Source organism: Apiospora marii (genome assembly GCF_038362585.1).
Source record: "Apiospora marii strain CBS 49790 chromosome Unknown utg000004l_segment0_segment0, whole genome shotgun sequence".
Classification (NCBI taxonomy): domain Eukaryota; kingdom Fungi; phylum Ascomycota; class Sordariomycetes; order Amphisphaeriales; family Apiosporaceae; genus Apiospora; species Apiospora marii.
The window spans coordinates 578528-598753 of NW_027117375.1; the positions used below are offsets into that span (position 1 = coordinate 578528).

Sequence of the window (20226 nt, forward strand, 5' to 3'; positions counted from 1 at the left end):
AGAACCCAGGCCTCGAAGGTCCACTGCTTGTGCTTGCTGTGACTGCTAGTTACCTTGGGTGGTATGTTACTTAGTGTCGTAAATTGGATAAAAAGTAGCGATTGGCGCGCCGACACGACTACGACTCTCATCAATGTAGGTTGCTGCTCCTACAGCGTCATCAACCTGCCACATTGGATTGCGGATTGCACGGTTGTCAGCCACAGACCTACAGATCGGATGCTCGGCGCCGAAACGGTGGTTAAGTTGGCCGAGGCGCGCGCTTGTCAATCTGTCAATCAGTGTCAATGAACGGTCCTTCTAAGAATAGCACCACGTCCATGATTTCCAATGCCCATCGTACATACTACATACCTAGGCATGTCGTAGTCATCACTCTTGACGAACGAGCTGGGCGTATACCCAAGCGACTCGGTGGATATACGACTGCATCTACCTGGCTGAGATGGCCCTTGCCCAGATCCTTAGGCGAGTCGCATCTGGGCCAGGGCTGTGGCGTGCAGGCATCTCGATATTGGCATGTTCCAGGTGATTTAAGGTGTCAGATGCACTAGCGCTGGGCGCAGAAGCCTCCCAGTCCTAGTCGCCGAATCTGGGGAGTGGATCTCCCGTGAATCCAAGGATCCGGGTCGAAAGGCATTTTAGGTTTGACATTCGATACCTTAACCTTACAAATCCGATAAGAAGGATGGCCTGTAATCGTATTGTGTTACTCGTATAGTTCGTAGGCTCCTATATGTAAATCCTATACAGCCGGCACGCCATCCATCCCGTCGTAACGACTACGTCAGCGCAGAGCCTCCCTCCAGCATTCGGGTTCTTTGCACCATCTCAAGCCGGGCCTCCGCGATCATCGGCGGGCTTTCACCTGACTAAGAATTGCTATTAGCCAACAGGCAGCTGGCTGCGCTGCCTTTATGTAGGTACTCATATCTGCGTCTATATAGATTGCCGACTTTTTCTTTCTCCCTCCCGTAGTCGTCTCCAATTCTCTCTACCTGTGGCCAAGACATGCAAACGTCGTATAGGTCTCGCCTAGATCAAGAATATTGTATGGCACCCCGTTGAAAGCCACTCACATGCAGGATTATACGTCTGCCTGGAGACTTGCGTCACGCTGGCAGCCATAACAGACGCCCTGCTATTCCATCAACCAATCGAGTTGCCAGTGAACGCCAGCACGCATGGCACGATAACGAACAAGCGGAGCTGGAGAGTACATCCTGTTCGCGTTGAGAGGTACAGTCGGATTGCATCGTATATATAAATAAGGTGTTATAGTACTCAAGCAGTTCCCCATTATCTCGTCCCGAGGCTAGTCTTCCTTCATAAGTCGGCATTGATATTCAGATCTCGCACCACTAACATGGCAAACTATAACCCTGATCGTTGGTGAGCATGCTGTATGGTTTCTTAGCTAGATATGAGCGCAACTGACTGGTAGGTTGCAGCCCGGCATATGCCGTACGTCAAGCGATCCCCAGTCTCCTGGGCACATCATATATACAGCAGAGCAACTGACGAGGTGACCCATCAGTCATTCTTCGGCGGAATGGGATGCGCCGCAGCCATTGTGTTCACCGTTTTCGGTGCATCGTATGGGACAGCCAAGTCTAGCGGTGCCATCTTCTCGTCGGGCATCCTCCGGCCTGAACGAGTGATGCAAAACACGTCAGTCTTCCCATCCAGCTGCATGCATAGTACGGGCAATGAGGCATCTCGTGGGCATGAGGAAATGGAGAGAGAGAATGCCCATTGACATACCCCCTATAGTCTCTGCGCCATCATGGCCCAGATCCTGTCCATTTACGGCCTCGTCGTGAGCGTCATCATCTCGGGCGACCTGAGCGAGATGATGTCGCTACACAAGGGCTTCATGCAGCTCGGCGCGGGCATAAGCGTGGGCCTTAGTGGCCTGGCTGCAGGTTTCGCCATTGGCATCGTGGGTGATGCCGGCGGTAAGTCCCTCCCTACCATTGCCTGTCTCTCTCAACTGGAGGCGCTTGGAGAAGCTAACCAGGAGACTCCATGGTGGCTTTGAATAGTGCGAGCCAGTTCTCAACAGCCGCGCCTTTATGTTGGCATGGTGCTTATCTTGATCTTTGCCGAGGTCCTGGGGCTTTATGGAGTCATTGTGTCCATCTTGATGCTCACCAGGGCCGGAGAGGGGGGGGGACCGAGTGCCTATATTGAACAGTGACTTTCGAGCGCCACTTGGGAAATCGTCTTGCTATACCAAGACAAGATGTTGATGGGAAAGTATGTAGGTGCTGAAGTGAACCAAGCTAAAGATCCCAAGAGGTGCTTCTAGCGCTTTATCGGGTGCTAGGCTTGGGAGGGATGTGGCTTGACAGAAGTAATCCAGTGATCTCCCGCATTGCCCGCGTGAGACCGAAGTCTATTCGATATGTCACTTGAGAAACCTGCGTAGCTCCAAGGATCGAAGCTGTCAAGTGATGCCACTCGCTGGGGTATCACCCAACCTGCGTTTTGCATCCCTTCAAGTACAGGAAAGCAAGATCAGATGCTTGCTTGCGACGAATGAATTTGGTGGCCTGCGGCTCGGTATCATTTGCTGGGGGCATCACATGCTTCTTCCATACGAAGCGGATCTGGTATGTATGTAGTTACACTGCAACCCCGGCTAGGTACATCTGTATTGTTGGTGGTGTGTGGTGATCACGGCTCAGTACATCAATAGGTAGAGCGCCATGGCTAATCAAAATTGAAGCAGTTTTTGATTAACTCGACCTGGTCTTGAACCCCCCAACAAATCAAGTGCCGCCGCGGTGTCGGTGAGTGAACATGGGAACATCCGACGACCGATGCCACCAGCCAGCTTTTTAGGTAGAGCTTTGGTTTAGTCCGGAATTGGGAGACGACTGTACCACGAGTTGAGCAGAGAGAAACTTAGCGGGCTCCTTTTTCTCTTTGCTCGTTCTCTTCATGCGCATATACTTCGCTTTTTTTTTTTTTTTTTTCGGTTGTTGTGTTGTGTGGCTGACTTGGATGGATGGATGATTCACCCAGCCTGTGTCTGAATCTGACAAGCTCCCTAAGGTAGGCGATAAACTAAAGCCCCTCTTCGTCCCTACTTGTCACAATTTGGCCAGTCTCCAATCAAACCACCGTAAAACTACTCAGCTGCCCGGAGCCCAACAAACCTTCAGCAAGCCTCCCGACGGCTACGCAGGGAGAAAAAAAAAATAAGTCCAGGTGTGCGCTAACTCGCCCGCACTCACGCCCTGCCGCAAACGGTTCATCTGAAGAAACAAGAGAAAAAATATATCGAAAAGAGTTTCCCGCCGCCGACCGACAGCCCTTCCGACATGTCGTTCCTACTATACTTTGCCTACTTCGTGGCAGGCCAGGTCGCCCTCACCCTGGCCCTCTATATGTTGTCCTTCCTCGTGCCCAAGGCGGCCTTTGCCGCCCGCTCTCTCGCCGCCTACATGGCCCTGGTCGTCACGGCGTCCTGCGGCGTCTTCATCTCCATCGCCATGCGCATAGCGGGCTGTGGGCAGAGTGCGCAGTGGGCCACCGGCCGCGTCTTCAAGTTCTTCATGTCCGCCGCGACCGGCATCACGTTCGAGATCGACGACCCCGACAAACACCTCGACACCGTGCGACCGGCCGTCTTCGTCGGCAACCACCAGACCGAGCTGGACGTGCTCATGCTGGGCTGCATGTTCCCCAAATACTGCGCCGTCACGGCCAAGAAGTCGCTGAAGAGCTGGCCCTTCCTGGGCTGGTTCATGACCCTCAGCGGCACCGTCTTCATCGATCGTAAGAACACGAGCGATGCCCGCGCCGCCATGGCCAAGGCCGCAACCGAGATGAAGCAGCTCAAGCAGAGTGTGTACATGTTCCCCGAGGGCACGCGCAGCTACTCCAAGGAGCCTACGCTGCTTCCCTTCAAGAAAGGCGCATTCCATCTGGCTGTCCAGGCCGGTGTGCCTATCGTCCCCGTCGTGGTCGCCAATTACTCGCACGTGCTCTACGTCAAGAGCTTCATCTTCAACGCGGGCAAGGTCCCCGTCAAGGGTAAGTCGACTAACAGAAGACGCACATACCTACATGGCCTGTAAACTGACCAGCTTGACTAGTCCTGGACCCTATTCCTACCACCGGCCTGACCTCTGCCGACGTTGACGAGTTGACCCGCTCCACCAGAGAGGTGATGTTGAAGGAGCTGGTCACGCTCTCTTCCAAGGCGCAAAGAAGACCCATGGCAGTACCAGCGTCCAACGGTGGCGACGGAGTGGTTAAGGCCAGCGGCGCCGAAGCTACCATCTCATGATCCCCAGGAGACACGAATGTTATGGGGGCCTGGGAAAAAAACGAGCATTTCCAGCCAAGCCCAAGGCTTGGTCGAACAAGATTCCCCATGATCTCGCAGCGACCGTGCTGGGAGACTTCCTTTTTTTGACTACAGTATTGCGCATGCATTTGATACCCGTAGACTATTTCCTTGGGGAGGGGGTGTTAAGGACTACAGACCGCCTTTCTGTTGGCGCGGAGGCGGCCCGGCTCCTTGGTTAAGTTCTTGGCATTGCCTCAATCGCTGAAGGTCTGATTACTGCATTGCATACGGAATAAGAGTCGGAAGCGACTGCGCGAGACGATACGACACAGCATAAGAGTGGGAAAAATGCCGAGGATGCTCTTAGAGCGCTGAGTTCATGCTCATGCCAGCGGCGACACAACAAAGCACGACACGGCTGAAATATATACATACATACTTATGGATCCGCAAGTCTTTGTTGCGGCACCCTCTGATGGCTTCCGCAGCAGCATGAAGCCTCCAAAGAATAGAGCATAGATTGCAATTATATTACAAACACCATCAAACCATCTATCCATTCCGACGGCCAAGGTGCTTGGCAGTGGGAAGATTGAATGATTGGTCTGGTCCTTGCTACTGTAGTGGTACATGTGCCCCATCGAAGCATTGCTGATTGCCCCTCCTTTACGGTCTGACCCCTGTGCGATCTACATGTAGTGTAGATATGCCTTGACGTAAGCGGGGTAAGACAGAGGTAAAGAAATAGTAGTAGGTAGCTCCAGGCTGCCAGGTGCCACACCTAACACCCCTTCATCGTCGACCTACATCTACATTACTGTACATACCTACCTCCCTACAGTACCTCCCTACTGCTACGTGAGAGGTGACAACAGGGATGATGGTTCTAGAATTCTTGGCCTGGGCAGCATTAGTCCTGCCCATTAAGCTTTACCGACGAAGCTGTGGTTTTAGAGGCCGCCAATCCAATCGACGGCTGCAATTCCTACCAGCTTCCCAATTCCAGCTAAGTTTTTCCTCTTGATCACACCAATTATCTTTGCCCAGCTGCGACACATCACGATCATGGATGACGCCACAGGTCTGTCTGTCCATCTCTCTGGCATTAGCTTCTGAATGCTCTCAAGAGAGAAAGAGAGGGATGGTCTCTCTCTCGGCTTGGTTTTCACCAAAACCGGTACATTGCTTGGGTTGAGAGAAGCAAGCAAGAGGGTTAAGCCAATGCTACTTCCTGCACGTGCGGACATGGCCCTTCTGCCAATCGGTTGAGCCCTTACTAGTCGATACCGGTGATACTACATACCATCGGGCTTTGGCAATGGTAGTTGTACAGTAGATCCTACCGCTTGTCAACGTGCCACAAGCCACTGCGTGCGTCCTTGTTCTAGCAGGGGTTCAAGAGACATGCCAGCTCAGAGCTAACCTAAGCTTTTGAACTTGTGTCGGCTTGGAACAGTGAGGGGGGCGGGGATGGTCGGCCATATGTAAGCCATGACGAGATCGCAGCCCGCCCAGCCCGTTCTGTGCAAGCCGAAGCTCTGTACTTCCCCTCAGAGTATATTCTCATAGCACCGCTAGTCCTCCTTGATGTCTCACAGCTGCAGAAACATGGCATATTAGGCGTACGAAGGGTCTGCGTACACGGTCAACGGGACTTATGATGACGACCCCTTCTACATAGGCGGTATGTCCTGCCTACGTACAGGCCTAACCAGCCCGCTCACTCACTGCGCCTGGAATCAGAAACATATTGCCCAGCTCTGGGTGTGTTCGCGTATGTCCAAGTAGAGAAAGAGGCCTCGTTTAGCCGGAGGGGGGACGGGTAGGTCCAGTGACGTCGTCTTTTCGTTCGACGGCGGCCCCCCCTCCATTGTCCAGGGGGCGCGGGAGGCAGCTCAGTTAGTTGGCAAGCTGGAGCTTGGTGCTGCTACAGTATGATATATAAACCACCCTGCTCTCGTCTCCTGTTTGCATCAGAGTGTAGAACTCATCAGTATCTGCTTCCCAACACGCTTGTATACAACCTATGCAAACCTAAAAGTTCAACAGCAGTGACTTCATCATGTCTTACAACGACAACGGCAACGATAGCTACGTGGGTCACCATAATACCATCCCACCCATAACTACTATTTCTTATATGGGCAACTGACATTGTACACAGGGTGCGGGTGGAAACTCATATGGTGCCACAGGCGGCTCCAGCGACAACTACGGCTCCTCGGGCCGCGACAACAACGACATGTATGGCCCCTCTACCACTGGCACCACCGGCCGCCGGGACGAGGACAACTCCTACGGATCCAGCACTACCCGTTCGCAGGACCCTTACGGCTCATCGGCCGGCAACATTGGCTCCGATAGCTACGGCAGCTCCGGGCGCCGCGGCAACGACGACACGTACGGCTCTTCCACCACCGGCATGGGGTCCAGCACCGGTACCGGTGGAGGCTATGGCTCTAGCCGCCGCGACGACAATGATGACACCTACGGATCATCCACCACCACCGGCTCTGGCATTGGCGGCCGCCGCGGTGACGATGACTACAGCAGCGGTAACACCTACGGCTCGTCCACGACCACGGCCGGGGGCGGCGCCACTGGTGGCTTCAACTCTTCCCGCCGCAACGAAGGCGACGACACCTACGGCTCGTCCACCACAACAACTTCCGGAAGTGGAGGCTACGGCTCGTCCGGCCGAAACGACAACCAAGACAGCGGTTTCGGCTCAAGCGGCACGACACGCCGCAACAACGAGTTCGGCGACGACAACACCTACGGCGGCAACACGAGCACCTCCACGACCACAGGCGACGCCTACGGTTCCCGCACCTCCGGCCGTCGCGACGATGACAACACCTACGGCTCTTCCACTACAGGCATTGGCTCTGGCATCGGCGCCGGCGTTGGCGCCGGCACCAGTGGTGGCTACGGCTCCAGCAGTCATCGCGATGACAACGACAACAAGGGCGACAGCGGCCTCGGGAGAGCCATGCAAAAGGCCGGCGAGACCCTCCACATTGGCGGCCTCGAGCAGAAGGGCCGTGCGAAGCGTGAGGATGCCGGCTACGACAACAGCAACGACTACTAGGCGTTTATTGCCCCTTTTTCTCGCCTTGAATTCTTAGCTCGAGGCGAAAAAGAGGGAGCCATATTGTAAGGAGGAAATGACCTTCGTTTCGGAACTAGTTAATACCTGCTTCCATCCATGCTTGGTTCAGTCCTTCATTGGCTGGGATGGATAGTGCGGGTGTTTGTCTGCTAGCAGTAGTCTGCGGCCTCTCATTGGAAACTGTACTACGTATCAATTTGATTTCAGCAGTCGGGTTTCCAATCGAATAGGTGTATCGGAGATACTCCCCCAAAAATATAATGATTATTTATGATTCTTCAGTCAGTATGTTATACCCTTCAGATTTGTGAGCAGCCTTGCTTTTAAGTGGCCACTGTACATCCAGTGATACCACACGCCAGGAGGTCCTTCTGTGAACTGAATATTTACTTTGTATTGCGATTGCTATTCCTGAATCAAGTCTATTTTGTCACATGCCAATATGGGCAGCCCTTCTAGGGGTCTTATAATTATAATCGTATCCTCCCATCGTTTCCGCCGCCACCGAACCACCTCCTGACATCTAGATTATTACTATTACTGCCACTGCCAGTGCCGCTGGCACCAACACCGCTGCTGCTTCCGGCCTGCGTGCCCTCTTCATCCCCGCCGAGCCACTTGGGCTTCTTGATACCATCGCCAATCTCCTGGAACCACTTGGGCGTATCAATGGTATCGATGGTATTCTTCATGCGGTGGCCCAGCGACGTAAAGAAGTTATCGTCCTCAGCCTCCCCGTCGTTGTTGGCGGCCCGCGACCGCGACTGCGATGCCGCCGCCCTGCTGGTTTGCGGGGTCACATTGTCCCGGTATGAGGATGGAGAAGTGGCGAAGGGGGTCTGGGGGGTGCCCTCGCGCCGCGCCGCGGGGACCGAGAGGATCGGCGTCGACCTCGCGGCCGAGCCGCCGATGATGGCTTCGCGTCGCGAGAGCGAGGTCCCGTTGAGTTCGCGCTCGATGAGCGCGCGGCCTTCACGCCAAGAGCCCGTGCCGTAGCCCGAATCGTTGTCCTCCTCGTCGATGAGATCCACGTCGAAGCCGACCATGCGCTTGACCTTGCCGTACAGCCCGAAAAGAGTCGCGCACACGGGAAGGAGGACCAAGATGGGGAAGAGATTGTCGAACCATTCACCGAGGGGCGTGAAGTCAATGAGCTGGCCTAGGAATTTGTAGAATCGCGTCTTCATAAACACCTCGGGCGACAGGAAGGTCATAAAGTTGTAGGATAGGGGCACACTAAGCCTCGCGACGTAGCTTGCATACCAGAAACCAGATTCGTAGCTGGTGTTACGTCGCACCAAGGCACGCCCTCTCCAGACCCTGACTTCTGTCATCGAGGTCAAGGCTGCCGCGCACATGTACAAGATCCAAAGAGCGGCGATGACTTGGCCAGCAAAACCCACCTGCCCCTTTTCGCCAGTCCAGTGATGGACTACGCTGAGCCGGATGACCGACAAACTGGGCAATGCTGTCCTGACCATCTCGGACCAGATAATGCAAGCGGATGCCAAGGCCAGAAAGCCTGCAAACAGGACCCGAAGTGCCGGCAGGACATTGAAGTGATAGAGATACCGTGTATATGGGCTTAGAATAGTGGTCCTCTCGAGGAATGAAGAGCCTGGTGTCGCGCTGCCGAAGTCAAGTTTCTTGGATGCGGCAGAATCCAGGATTGCCTGCGTCCTCGAGGCATCCAGGAGGAGAAGGTTCCATTCGTCGACGTAGCGAGACCTGGTATGGCGCGCTCGGTCGAGTTGGCGTGTCAAGTCTGCCATATACTTCTCGGTAATGACGGTGGGCAGAATGCGACTCTCGGTTCCGATCCGCGGCGCAGAGCTGCCGGGTCGCGACTCGGGCACATTGCACATATCGGCCAATTCCTCGATCCATTCCTGGAAATTCCGAGCCGTGCCCGTCTTGCGCTTGCTCAACTCGGACACCTGGACCTCCAACTCTTCCAAGTTCATGATTGCGTCCTCCATCCTTTCGTACAGCTTGGGCGCGTGCGACTGTAGTCTCCGCAATCTGCCGCTGATGCTTGCGTTCTGGAGTAGTTTTCGCGGTATCGTCACGAGTCCGTGGCCCATCAAGTAAATGGCGAGAAACAAACCCCAGCAGTAGGCGAGCGCCATGACCACGCCCTTTAGGGCCCCCAGGTGGAAGCCGTATTTGATGAAGTAGTATACCAGGCCGAGGATGCCGGATCCAAGGACAATGGCTTGGTACTGTGCGTTCTGGCGCAAGGAGTACATGACGCGGTCTTTTGGTTCTCGGTACCCGGCGTCGGAGTATTCGGCAAGGATGGGCAGGATGAACCAGGTGAGCGCAAAGGTCAGCCAGTAGGTTATCCTCCAGGAAACCAGCAGCAGGCGTGGCGGGAACCATATGCCGCGAGCGGCTACATCATCGGTCGCGGCGCTCGAGGCGAGATCGATGGGGACGAGCAGGACGATGAAGGCCGGCAGCCAGAGGGCGAAAAAGATGGGGACGAGGACGTAGGCGGGCGTCGCGCGGAGCGGCAGATAATATCGCAGAATGAGGAGGACGATAAAGGAGAGGACGAGCAGGGCAATGGCAGCAAAGACCTCGGAGCCCACGGCAGATGCTGCACTCAATGCAGAGGCCATCGTGAACAACAGTCGTGAGAGGATAGATGCGCCCCCATGCAGAATGTCGATTTGCTGGTAAGGATGGTTGTCGGTATCACGACGAAGCAAAACAATTAGTAAAACATGGGAGAGAGATGTTTGGTAAGTTTGCTGGTAATGCGCAATATGATCAATTGATTCAATGTTGCTACCTCGAAAATTAGAAAGGGAGGGATTGCGTGGCTTTGAACGAGGCAATCAGGATATGTAACGGAGAGATGGTTGAGCAAGTAAGTCCGGACGGACGATCACAACTTCGAACCTTGTGATACTCGTGGCGCAACGGACGGGCCCCCTGCCACTTCTTCATCTTGCAAACCTTGGAAGTCTGACGTACGCTCCAGCCCACTGCCCATTGCCAACCGGGGCGGTTAGGCGGGTAGTGAGTGGCACACGGCCGAGCCGCAAACTAGAAGGCTCCCCGGCAGTAGCCCGACTTTGTGCATCCCTACCTCCCCTACCTGCACATGCAAGGTGGGTGGACTTACTCATGTTCTACGAACAGCACTAGAACTGTAACAAAACTTCCACCAACACTTATGCCTTGCTTGAAGCCTATTCAAGTCCGTTGCTGTTTCAATCCCTTTAATGTGCGGGTTATCAGCTTCAGCCTTCATGTATCGAGGCTTTCCGCCCAACCCTTTCACGATTCATTCACTTGGACTAGGGCGGTGTCGTCTTCACATTGGATAAGATGGGTTTTGCATGTATTGATGGATTGCATAGAACCCGACCGTTGGAGTTTACTGGCTCTCTTTGGTGTCAAATGGACAAGATTCCCACTTGACTTGTTGCTTGTCTCGTACGAAGGCGCATAGATATGATCAATGCAATGAAAGCGAAGTACAATTAATTACCCAAGGGTCTGTGAGTTGTCGATAATGCATCGGTTGTTTGTGCATCTTTTGCTTTGGTGGAAGATTGCCAACCTGCAGGTGTTCGACTTTGGGTGGTTTTGGTGGACGGAGCACGAGCTGGTTGCCCGGCGACCGAGACTGGGGCCGAGTCTCAGCTCCTCAAAAACAAAGTGGGCTTTCTCACCCCTTCCTCAAAAAGGTGACTACCATCCGCACTCTGATTTGTTTCCCCACGAAAAGCACACAAACAGACATTCGACTCTTTTTTAACCATCCGCGGCTTTTGGCTATCGGCCTTCATCATCATCATCATCGACTTTCCAGTCCCAGCAACAGACACACCGGACCAAGACGAGGACCATGGCAACCAAAACTCTAGAGGCCCAGTTCGGGCGCATGTCGGTAAATGATGAAAACAGCAACTCAGGCGATGGCACCAAGCTGTACAAGTCCAAGGTATGCATCCTCCACCACGCTGCTTTACTGTCGAGGCCCAGCCATGTTGACCTCTTGATTTATCGTAGGCTGGCACCTCAAACACACAGTTGGCACACAGTTCCAGCAGGCCAGGCCTCTACAAGGTCGCTTTGCAATCCCAGAGCGGCAACACCATCACCTCCGTCACTCTCCCCTCCCAAGCAGCGCAACGAAAGGGCTCGCAACCACCTTCCCCCACACGAAAGCCCCTGCCTAGTTCAAGCTCAAGGACATCCGACGAGTCTCAAGCTGAGCGCAAGTCTGTTGTGCTCGTCGAGCAGCCCACCATCAAGCAGTTTCACCTGGGGATGTTCGAGATTGGTCGTCCGTTGGGCAAGGGCAAGTTCGGCCGCGTCTATCTGGCTCGCGAGCGCTCAAACGGCTTCATCTGTGCTTTGAAGGTACTGCACAAGAATGAGTTGCAGCAAGGTCGTGTAGAGAAGCAGGTGCGCCGCGAGATCGAGATCCAGAGCAACCTGCGCCACCCCAACGTCCTTCAGCTGTACGGCCACTTCCACGACAGCAAGCGTGTCTTTCTGATCCTGGAGTTTGCTGGCAAGGGTGAACTTTACAAGCATCTCCGCAAGGAGAACCGGTTCCCCGAGTGGAAGGCCGCCCAGTACGTCGCACAGATGGCCAGCGCTCTGCGGTATCTGCACCGCAAGCACGTCATCCACAGGGATATCAAGCCGGAGAACATCCTGGTGGGCATCCACGGCGAGCTGAAGCTCTCGGATTTCGGCTGGAGTGTGCACGCACCCAACAACCGACGCCAGACCATGTGCGGCACGCTGGACTACCTGCCCCCGGAGATGATCAAGCCCGGCGGCTCCGATAACTTTTACAACGAGAAGGTTGACCTGTGGTCGCTTGGTGTGCTGGCATATGAGTTCTTGGTTGGAGAGGCGCCGTTTGAGGACACACCTGTTATGACACAACGGAGGATTGCCAGGGCCGACATGACGATTCCTTCGTTCGTGAGCCCCGAGGCACGAGACATGATCAAGAAGGTAAATCTAACACGAATACTTTTCTTACTGTTTGCCATGGGCCTTGTGCTAATTCGACGACATTTAGCTCCTCGTTCTTGACCCTGATAAGAGAATACCCTTGACCAGGTCCAGCAACATCCTTGGATTCTCAAGCACTGTGTGAAGGGCGAGCGAGCTGCAAACCGTGAGAAGTCCAAGTCTGGATCTGGATCTGGATCTGGATCAAGCCAATGATCTGGATTAATGAAGTAATGAAACGCATCGATTGTAATATAATTTAGGAGCAGGCGTTCAGGATAGGGGGCGTTCAATCTGGCCATGGGAAATCTTGCATTAAGGAGAGGGAAGTGCTGGTATTCAGATTCCTTTTTAAATACAGACATACAATATCTATTGTATCCTTAACTCCAGGCTCCGCCGATGATGTTGTACAAACTGCCCCCCCCAAGGATTCGATGGGAATCGTGTACTGGCCAAACCCATTATTACCTGTATACCTCATCGAATGGCCGGGTGTCTGAAAAGCATGAATCCCATACTTGATTCACGGCTTTCACGGCTTGCACATCGTCCTTACACCTCGGTCTTGCCAAAACAGAGGCTACGGCTCTCTGGCGTACGCAATCTTGGAACTGCTGTGTCAACGTCCAGTTTCCTCGGGTGAAGGATTCTCTTGTCCACCGGCATTCACCACTCAACATGGACGCTCGAATCTGATATGACAAGGCTTATTAGTACAACGAACAGCGAACGGGTATCTACCGCTTGAAGAACGTACCTCTGTGCAAGCTGCGTGCTTCAGGTCCTTGTCGCCGCGCCAGTCCATCTTCCAGCGCAGGTGGTCCCAGGCGTGGACCATCTCGTGGGCCAGGGTGTCCTCGAGGTGGCTCCGGTTGCGGACCTCGTTGGCGCAGATGAGGATGCCGTGGTCGGGGCTGAAGCCGCCGCTCTGGCGGTGGACCTCGCCGTCCTCGGTGAGGCGGGCGGGGCAGCGGCGGCAGATGACGTTGTCGCGGTCGAGGCGGCCGTTGAGGGCCTCGACCTTCTCGCGCAGGAAGCGCACCGTCGGCGAGTGCTGCAGCGCAAAGTCCCGGTACTCCTCGCAGCGCTGGCAGTCGGCCGCCTCGTTGGCCGCCGTCCGCGACTCCCGGTAGTGGAACTGGCCCTCGGGCGTCACCTGCCCCGCCAGGATCTTGAAGTAGTTCACCCACCACTTGGTCTGCGGGTCGAAGCCCGTGCGCGCCGGGTCGTTCTTGACGATCGGGGGGAGGTCGGTCGGCGAGGCGGCGGTGGTAGCCGTGGCACTACTACTACTGGCCGCTTCGGACACGGCGCCCGGCGATTGTGTCGGCGCCATTGTTTTTGGGAGGCAGGGCGCAATTGGTTTCTGTTGGGTTGCTTGGGCGAAAGCAATGCCTTCTTTCCTACTCCAGGTTCGACTAATAGAGACCGGGCGGGGTGTGACAGTATTCGGAGACGGGATGAGCCCGATTTAGTTCGTCTTCAGTGTGGTATTGACGTAGATCGTAAATAGTAGATCTTGAAAGCGATAAGATTCTACATAGATATCTGACCTCGGCTGGGTTTCCATGGATCCTTAGCTTGGGTGCTCCAAGTACATCGGTACTTACTAGGCGGTGAGAATTATGCAGGTCCAGCGATTGGTAGACTAGGTAGAGCAGCCTGTTAAATCAATCATACCATCGACATTCTGCCATCAACTGATGCTGGGCAGGCTCGCTTTCTGGGGCGCTCTTCCTTGACCGACTTCGGCAAGTCCAATGGGAATGTTTGCCGCCGAGTGGAAATCTGCCGGTCGACTTTTGGGAGGTATTACTTACGCAGATTTGCCGACTGTGGTGGACCTTCCATAACCAAAGCACTTCTGCACGCCTTGCCAAGTCACACGATGGCCGCCCCAGCGGGCGACAATGCGCCCTGTGAGTCTTGTCTTTCTGCATGCTCGTACATAGCAATGCATGAACTATTCTCTGGGTCTTTCCATCGTTGCCGTCTTTCCTCTTTCCTATCCTTCGTCTTTGGGCCAGTTTGACTAATTCAGATTTGCCAACATGAAAGCCGCCAAGTCACTTACGGTCGTCATTAAACTCGGTAAGTGACGGTTCCCTCAACGAGACCAGGGTGAATTGTCCTGTATATAGTGGGGCACGTCGTACGGGAACGCTTCTGACAACAGGTTGGTCTGTTCTATAGGAACTAGCTCTATAGTCGACGAGAAGACTCATGAGCCCTTGCTTCCCATCTTGACCCTCATCGTCTCGACGGCCGTAAGGCTTCGTAAAGATGGACACAAAGTCGTCATTGTATCATCCGGCGCCATCGGCGTTGGCCTGCAACGGATGGACCGGGACAAGCGTCCAAAGCACCTACACGAGCTGCAGGCCCTGGCGGCTATCGGCCAGTGTCGCCTGATGAGCCTGTGGGACAGCTTCTTTGGCCACTACCGGCAACCCATCGCCCAGATTCTCTTGACCAGGAATGATATCGCCGATGTACGTTGACCTCAGACACGTGGGCCTGCACCAAGGTACTAATACCCGACGGGCAGCGAACGAGATATCTCAACGCGCAAAACACCATGGTGGGACTTCTGGACATGGGCGTGATCCCCATTGTGAACGAAAACGACACACTGGCTGTTGCCGAGATCAAGTTCGGCGACAATGACACACTCTCTGCCATCACCGCCGGCATGGTTCATGCCGACTTCCTCTTCTTGATGACAGATGTCGACTGCCTATATGACAAGAACCCGCGGACGAACCCAGACGCCAAGGCTATCGAGGTTGTCGAGGATATCAGTAGCGTCCAAGCAGACGGTAGGTTATCCTCATTAAACCACTCGAAGTTTTAGTGCTAACAAGGAGCCCAGTTTCGAGCGCTGGGTCGTCCCTTGGGACTGGCGGCATGGCAACAAAGATAGTTGCTGCTAAGCTCGCAACTTCGGCTGGCGTCATGACGGTCATCACTCGCTCCTCTAGTCCCGGCAACATTACCCAGATTGTCCGTCATGTGCAGAATACCAGTAGATCCTCCCAGCTAGCTGAGGATTCGCCGTCTGAGTTCACGGGGTCTCCGTCAGTCGAGGACGACGTCAAGGTCCCATTACACACTCGATTCCTTCCTTCCCCCCAGCCCGTTCGAGATCGGTACTTTTGGCTTCTACACGGCCTCGCACCCCACGGTACTCTCTATATTGATGCTGGTGCGCACCGAGCCCTGGCCCATAAAGCAGGACTCCTGCCCGTCGGCGTACTCGATGTCGAAGGCTCCTTCGCCTCACACGAATCAGTTCGTGTAGTCGTCGTAGAGCGCAACTCGGAGCCTGGGCCCGATGGAAAACCATGGTGCGGCACTCCCCAGGAAGTCGGCCGGGCGCTGGTCAACTACGCTGCCAGTGAGATCCAACGGATCAAAGGGCGCCGAAGCAAGGAGATACAGAGCATACTCGACTACGCGGATAGCGATTATGTGGCAGACAGGGACAATGTCAGCCTCTTCCAACGCGAGAGCCGGCCTGTAACCCCAACATAGCACATATAGCGGAGCATGATGTGAAACCAAACTTGCGGCCGTTTTTCAAAACTGGCGTTACGGGATTGTTGGTATGGACGGTTGAAAAAGAGGGTCGGATATACGAGGTAGGTTTTTAGGTTGATACAAGCATAGATAGAGCCTCTTTTTGGACCTAGCGACACCGAGCCGGTTACAGCGTATAGATATTAGTATCCACTCGCATAGAGTATTGTCAAAACAATCCATTGACCCATTTTCACGTTGTGGTCCCTTTCTCACATGTATGGTGCTGTTTGGGCGAGAGGTTGACGAAGGGTTGCTGAAATTTGGCTGCCTTTGAGCCTCTTCGTGCTAAATAAACGACTAAAGAAGACCAATGACGCAGGATATCGCAGCCATGACCAAACCATGGCTGATATGATTTTGCCTCCAAAACACCGTAACTCCGCTGATCGATGCAGATAAGTGCGAGAGCGCTTCCTCCCCCTCCCCCTTTTTGTCTGATAGCCATCCATCGGCGCCTCCTTGCCATTCTAACCAGAAGAGAACAGAGAGTCCTCGTCACGCAGGTACTCGCCAGCATCTGCTTGTCGGAAGACCACCATGCCGGTGGGGGCTAAACGTCTCGCCTCGGCGGTGGATCGGGCCGTCACGCCGAAGCCCAGCGGCCGGTCGTCCATGCTGAAGACGACGATTCCGGTGTGCTCTGGCGTATCCTCGGTCCATCGGCCGACGTGCGCCTTGACAATGTTACCGCCGTAGAGGAAGGGCATCTCGCCGGAAGGCTGCAGAGAAAGCTGGTGTTAGCTCTCTGAGGTAGTATTGATGCCCATGGCCAGGAGTTCAGGGGGGGGGCTCGGGACGTACCTTGATCCAGATCTTGTAGCGGGAGTGCTCGGCTGTGCATCCATAGTTGTTTAGTATAACATTCGAAAAGGCCGTCCTGAGATTATGGGGAGGGCATACCCAAGATTGGCAGTGCGGTGATGTGAAGCTTGAACTTCCCCGTCTTGGTCATCTTTCCTAAGCAAGTGCCCAAGCTCAGCAGATTCTCGCGAGCTACCGTAGTAGCCAGGTTGGCCATTGAAAGCAGGACATAGTAGACACCTATTCGCAGAGCGATTTCGACGACGTTAGCGATTGCAAATTGCAGAGAGCGCATCGGACTGGGCAGTACTGCGCATCGCGCGACAGAGCGCGTCGTAGGGAGAGGAACGGGCGCCCGCCAGTCGCAAGGGTGTAGAGAGTCTTACGGTCTTTTTGCACTCGGAAAACATATCGGTCGGCGTTGGGCGAGTTGTCAATGGGCGCAATGAGGTTCTTCAAGCTGTTGCCGCATATCGACGCAAGCTTCGCGAAGACCGTCTGGGTCTGTCGAGTTAAGGGCAGAAGAAACCTTGGTCAGCCAGCTGTTCTGCAGGCGCAGGGCGAGTGGAAATCGGGCCTACCTCTTCTTCTGTAAGGGGACGCATTTTGACAAAGAGTATACCGTGGGAGCTATATGACTTTTCAATCACCTAGAAGCGCGGGGCGGGATAGTCGACGGTTGCTCAGGTGTATTGCTATTGTACTTTGTAGCATCCTCCAGAACTTTTTCTTATCGAAGGCTGCGCTAAGAGATCTTATCTCGCCTTGGCGTCGCTTGAGTGGCCGGACAGGGATTAAGAGAGTGGGGCTGCCGCGGAAAAGAAGGACCCTGGGCTCAATTCTCTGGAAATTTTATGTTCATCTTCTTGGTCAGCCAACTTGGAGCAAAACGACTTATATACCAGCAAACCAGATGTCGTTCACAAACATGGCCTCCAGACCGGCGAAAAAGCGGAAGCTCACTCCTCCCCCGTCAGATGAGGATGACAGGTCCAGCGCCAAGGCGCAAAAGGCCTTCTTCAAGAATGCCGCCAGTTGGGACCTGGAGCAGGACTATGAGACGAAAGCCCGGAAAGCCCAGGCCAAGGTGAAGGAGAGCACACGGCTACCCATCAAGCTTGCCGATGGTCGGTTGCAGCACATGCAGGACACGCAAGATGATGCGGGCTCAGTCGCAAGCGACGAGGACTGGTTAGACGCCTCCGATGCAAGCGGCGTGGAGGAGGAAGAGGAGGAGGAGCCGGAGGCGCCAAAGATCCCGGTAGCTCAACAGATTCGGGAGGCCAAGGAGGAGTTAGCAAAGATTGCCATGCTGGTCCAAGAAGACCCAGAGGACAACGCCGGTGCCTTCAAAGCCTTGGCCAAGGTTGGACAGTCACGTGTTCCCGCCATACAGAAGCTCGCCATGGCCACCCAGCTTTCGGTCTACAAGGATGTCATTCCTGGCTACAGGATAAGACCGCAAACAGAGGACGGTCCGAAGGAGCTGATATCAAAGGGGGTTCGGACTCTTAGGAGCTACGAACAGGCCATGGTTGCGGGATACCAGGGCTTCATCAAGGAGCTCACCAAACAAGCGAAACTAGGCCGGGGTGAAGCCCCCGCAAAGGGCCAGACTGTTGCGAATGTCGCCATAACTTGCGCATGCACCTTACTGAACAGCGTGCCCCACTTCAACTTCCGAACCGACTTGGTCAAGATCCTGGTGGGCAAGCTGAGCACGAGGAGGGTGGACAACGATTTCGAGAAGTGTGCCGCCAGTCTCATCAAGCTGTTTGAGGACGATGAGGAAGGCCGTCCCGCCATGGAAGCCGTAGGGCTGCTCTCCAAGATGATGAGGGCCAGAGACTACCAGGTTGATGAAATTGTCCTGAACTTATTCCTCCATCTGCGGCTTCTCTCCGAATTCTCTGGCAAAGCCTCAACAGACCATGTTGACCACGCCGATGGACCGAGACCCAAGAAGTTCAAGAACAAGAAGGACGTTCGCAGCAAAAAGCAGAAGAAGTTGGACAAGGAGCAGAAGGCGCTACAGAAGGACATGGACCAAGCCGATGCCATCGTGAGCCATGAAGAACGGGAGCGTATGCAAAGCGAGACACTCAAGCTCGTCTTTGCCTCCTATTTCCGCATCTTGAAGGCCAGAGTAGCGCACTTGATGGGTGCCACCCTCGAGGGATTGGCAAAATACGCGCACCTGATCAACCAAGATTTCTTCGGTGATCTTCTGGAGGCGCTGAAAGATTTGATCCGGAGTGCGGATGCCGCAGAGAATGGCGAGGATGACGAGGAAGATTTCGAGGCGAACCCCCGCAACACAGCCCGCGAGTCCCTGCTTTGCACCGTGACCGCCTTCGCGCTGCTCGCAGGCCAGGACGCGCACAACTCCCGTGGCGATCTGCATCTCGATCTCTCCTTCTTCACAGCCCACCTCTACAAGGCCCTTCTCCAACTCTCGACACACCCCGACCTGGAGCTCGGCGCCAAGTCCCTGCATCTCCCGGACCCAGACGCACCATCCACGGCAGCGCCCAAGTCCCGCAACAAGATCAATCTCCAGACCACGACCGTCCTGCTCATCCGCTCCCTGACCTCCATCCTCCTCCCGCCCTGGAACATCCGCTCCGTACCGCCCCTGCGCCTCGCCGCCTTCACCAAGCAGCTCATGTCGGCCTCCCTGCACATGCCCGAGAAGTCGGCACAAGCCGTCCTGGCCCTGTTGGCCGACGTGGGCGGCACGCACGGCCGCAAGGTTGCCGCGCTCTGGGATACTGAGGAGAGGAAGGGCGACGGCGTCTTCAACCCCCTCAGCGAGAGCGTCGAGAGCTCCAACCCTTTTGCCACTACGGTGTGGGAGGGCGAGATCCTGAGGCGGCACTATTGTCCCAAGGTGCGCGAGGGCGTCAAGATTGTCGAGAAAGCTGTGCTTAAAGAGCGTTAATGTTTGGCGGTGGCGGTGAAGGTGGCGGTGACTAGATGATGAGCGGATAGACACAGACGTTAGGAGATGGTCTAATCCATGTCCAAGACGATGTAGATAGCACAATGATCATCCTACCAAATCAATACAGGCTGCTGCATGCATTAGCCGCAATACTACACATAGCATCATGCAAGTGAGATGCCATGAGCGCCATAGCTAGGAAGAACATGGTCATTTTCGTATATGTTTAGCATTCCTATCTACATATCGAGGGTTCCTCTCGATCTCAATTTTGGTGTCCTGCCTGGCCAGGCACAAAACATGCTCGCTCTATAGAAACAGGCAAATAGGCCGACGTTCTGCCAAACTAAGGCAATGAAACTTCGTGCAATCATTTTCGTTCCCATCCGTTGGTGTTCAGAAACAATATCTCTGTAATATACAGCCTTCCCTGGCACTCGCCATCGATGCCACCGACTGCAGCAGCAGCATGCTGCGTCGAAACTCCACGCA

General features: G+C 54.6%; 9 protein-coding genes across 9 annotated transcripts; 6 read left to right on the plus strand and 3 right to left on the minus strand.

The window, feature by feature from the left end:
- Nucleotides 1–1366: 1366 nt before the first annotated feature.
- On the plus strand, nt 1367–2200 carry PG985_006121 (V-type ATPase; the record flags this gene model as incomplete). The annotated part of the gene is made up of 5 exons (XM_066825890.1): nt 1367–1392; nt 1452–1464; nt 1538–1671; nt 1774–1958; nt 2046–2200. 5 exons carry the CDS (start codon nt 1367–1369, stop codon nt 2198–2200), a joined length of 513 nt encoding a protein of 170 aa, XP_066685497.1.
- A 1129-nt stretch (nt 2201–3329) lies between these two features.
- Nucleotides 3330–4300, plus strand: PG985_006122 (1-acyl-sn-glycerol-3-phosphate acyltransferase; the record flags this gene model as incomplete). Its single annotated transcript, XM_066825891.1, has 2 exons — nt 3330–4044; nt 4107–4300. The coding sequence occupies 2 exons, from the start codon at nt 3330–3332 to the stop codon at nt 4298–4300; spliced, it is 909 nt and encodes a 302-aa protein (XP_066685498.1).
- A 2065-nt stretch (nt 4301–6365) lies between these two features.
- PG985_006123 (mold-specific protein MS95) lies at nt 6366–7394 on the plus strand (the record flags this gene model as incomplete). The annotated part of the gene is made up of 2 exons (XM_066825892.1): nt 6366–6398; nt 6468–7394. The coding sequence occupies 2 exons, from the start codon at nt 6366–6368 to the stop codon at nt 7392–7394; spliced, it is 960 nt and encodes a 319-aa protein (XP_066685499.1).
- A 491-nt stretch (nt 7395–7885) lies between these two features.
- Nucleotides 7886–10039, minus strand: PG985_006124 (uncharacterized protein; the record flags this gene model as incomplete). Its single annotated transcript, XM_066825893.1, has 1 exon — nt 7886–10039. The coding sequence occupies one exon, from the start codon at nt 10037–10039 to the stop codon at nt 7886–7888; it is 2154 nt and encodes a 717-aa protein (XP_066685500.1).
- Nucleotides 10040–11277: 1238 nt separating this feature from the next.
- Nucleotides 11278–12549, plus strand: PG985_006125 (AUR protein kinase; the record flags this gene model as incomplete). Its single annotated transcript, XM_066825894.1, has 3 exons — nt 11278–11373; nt 11442–12404; nt 12472–12549. The coding sequence occupies 3 exons, from the start codon at nt 11278–11280 to the stop codon at nt 12547–12549; spliced, it is 1137 nt and encodes a 378-aa protein (XP_066685501.1).
- Nucleotides 12550–12871: 322 nt separating this feature from the next.
- Nucleotides 12872–13809, minus strand: PG985_006126 (peptidase M76 family-domain-containing protein; the record flags this gene model as incomplete). The annotated part of the gene is made up of 2 exons (XM_066825895.1): nt 12872–13099; nt 13165–13809. Coding segments are annotated over 2 exons (873 nt in total), but the record flags the coding sequence as incomplete, so codon positions are not given.
- Nucleotides 13810–14458: 649 nt separating this feature from the next.
- PG985_006127 (glutamate 5-kinase) lies at nt 14459–15941 on the plus strand (the record flags this gene model as incomplete). Its single annotated transcript, XM_066825896.1, has 4 exons — nt 14459–14498; nt 14601–14899; nt 14956–15226; nt 15280–15941. 4 exons carry the CDS (start codon nt 14459–14461, stop codon nt 15939–15941), a joined length of 1272 nt encoding a protein of 423 aa, XP_066685503.1.
- A 515-nt stretch (nt 15942–16456) lies between these two features.
- On the minus strand, nt 16457–17395 carry PG985_006128 (uncharacterized protein; the record flags this gene model as incomplete). Its single annotated transcript, XM_066825897.1, has 5 exons — nt 16457–16708; nt 16791–16822; nt 16890–17099; nt 17177–17294; nt 17372–17395. 5 exons carry the CDS (start codon nt 17393–17395, stop codon nt 16457–16459), a joined length of 636 nt encoding a protein of 211 aa, XP_066685504.1.
- Nucleotides 17396–17718: 323 nt separating this feature from the next.
- PG985_006129 (nucleolar complex-associated protein) lies at nt 17719–19731 on the plus strand (the record flags this gene model as incomplete). The annotated part of the gene is made up of 1 exon (XM_066825898.1): nt 17719–19731. One exon carries the CDS (start codon nt 17719–17721, stop codon nt 19729–19731), a length of 2013 nt encoding a protein of 670 aa, XP_066685505.1.
- Between the last annotated feature and the right edge of the window lie 495 nt (nt 19732–20226).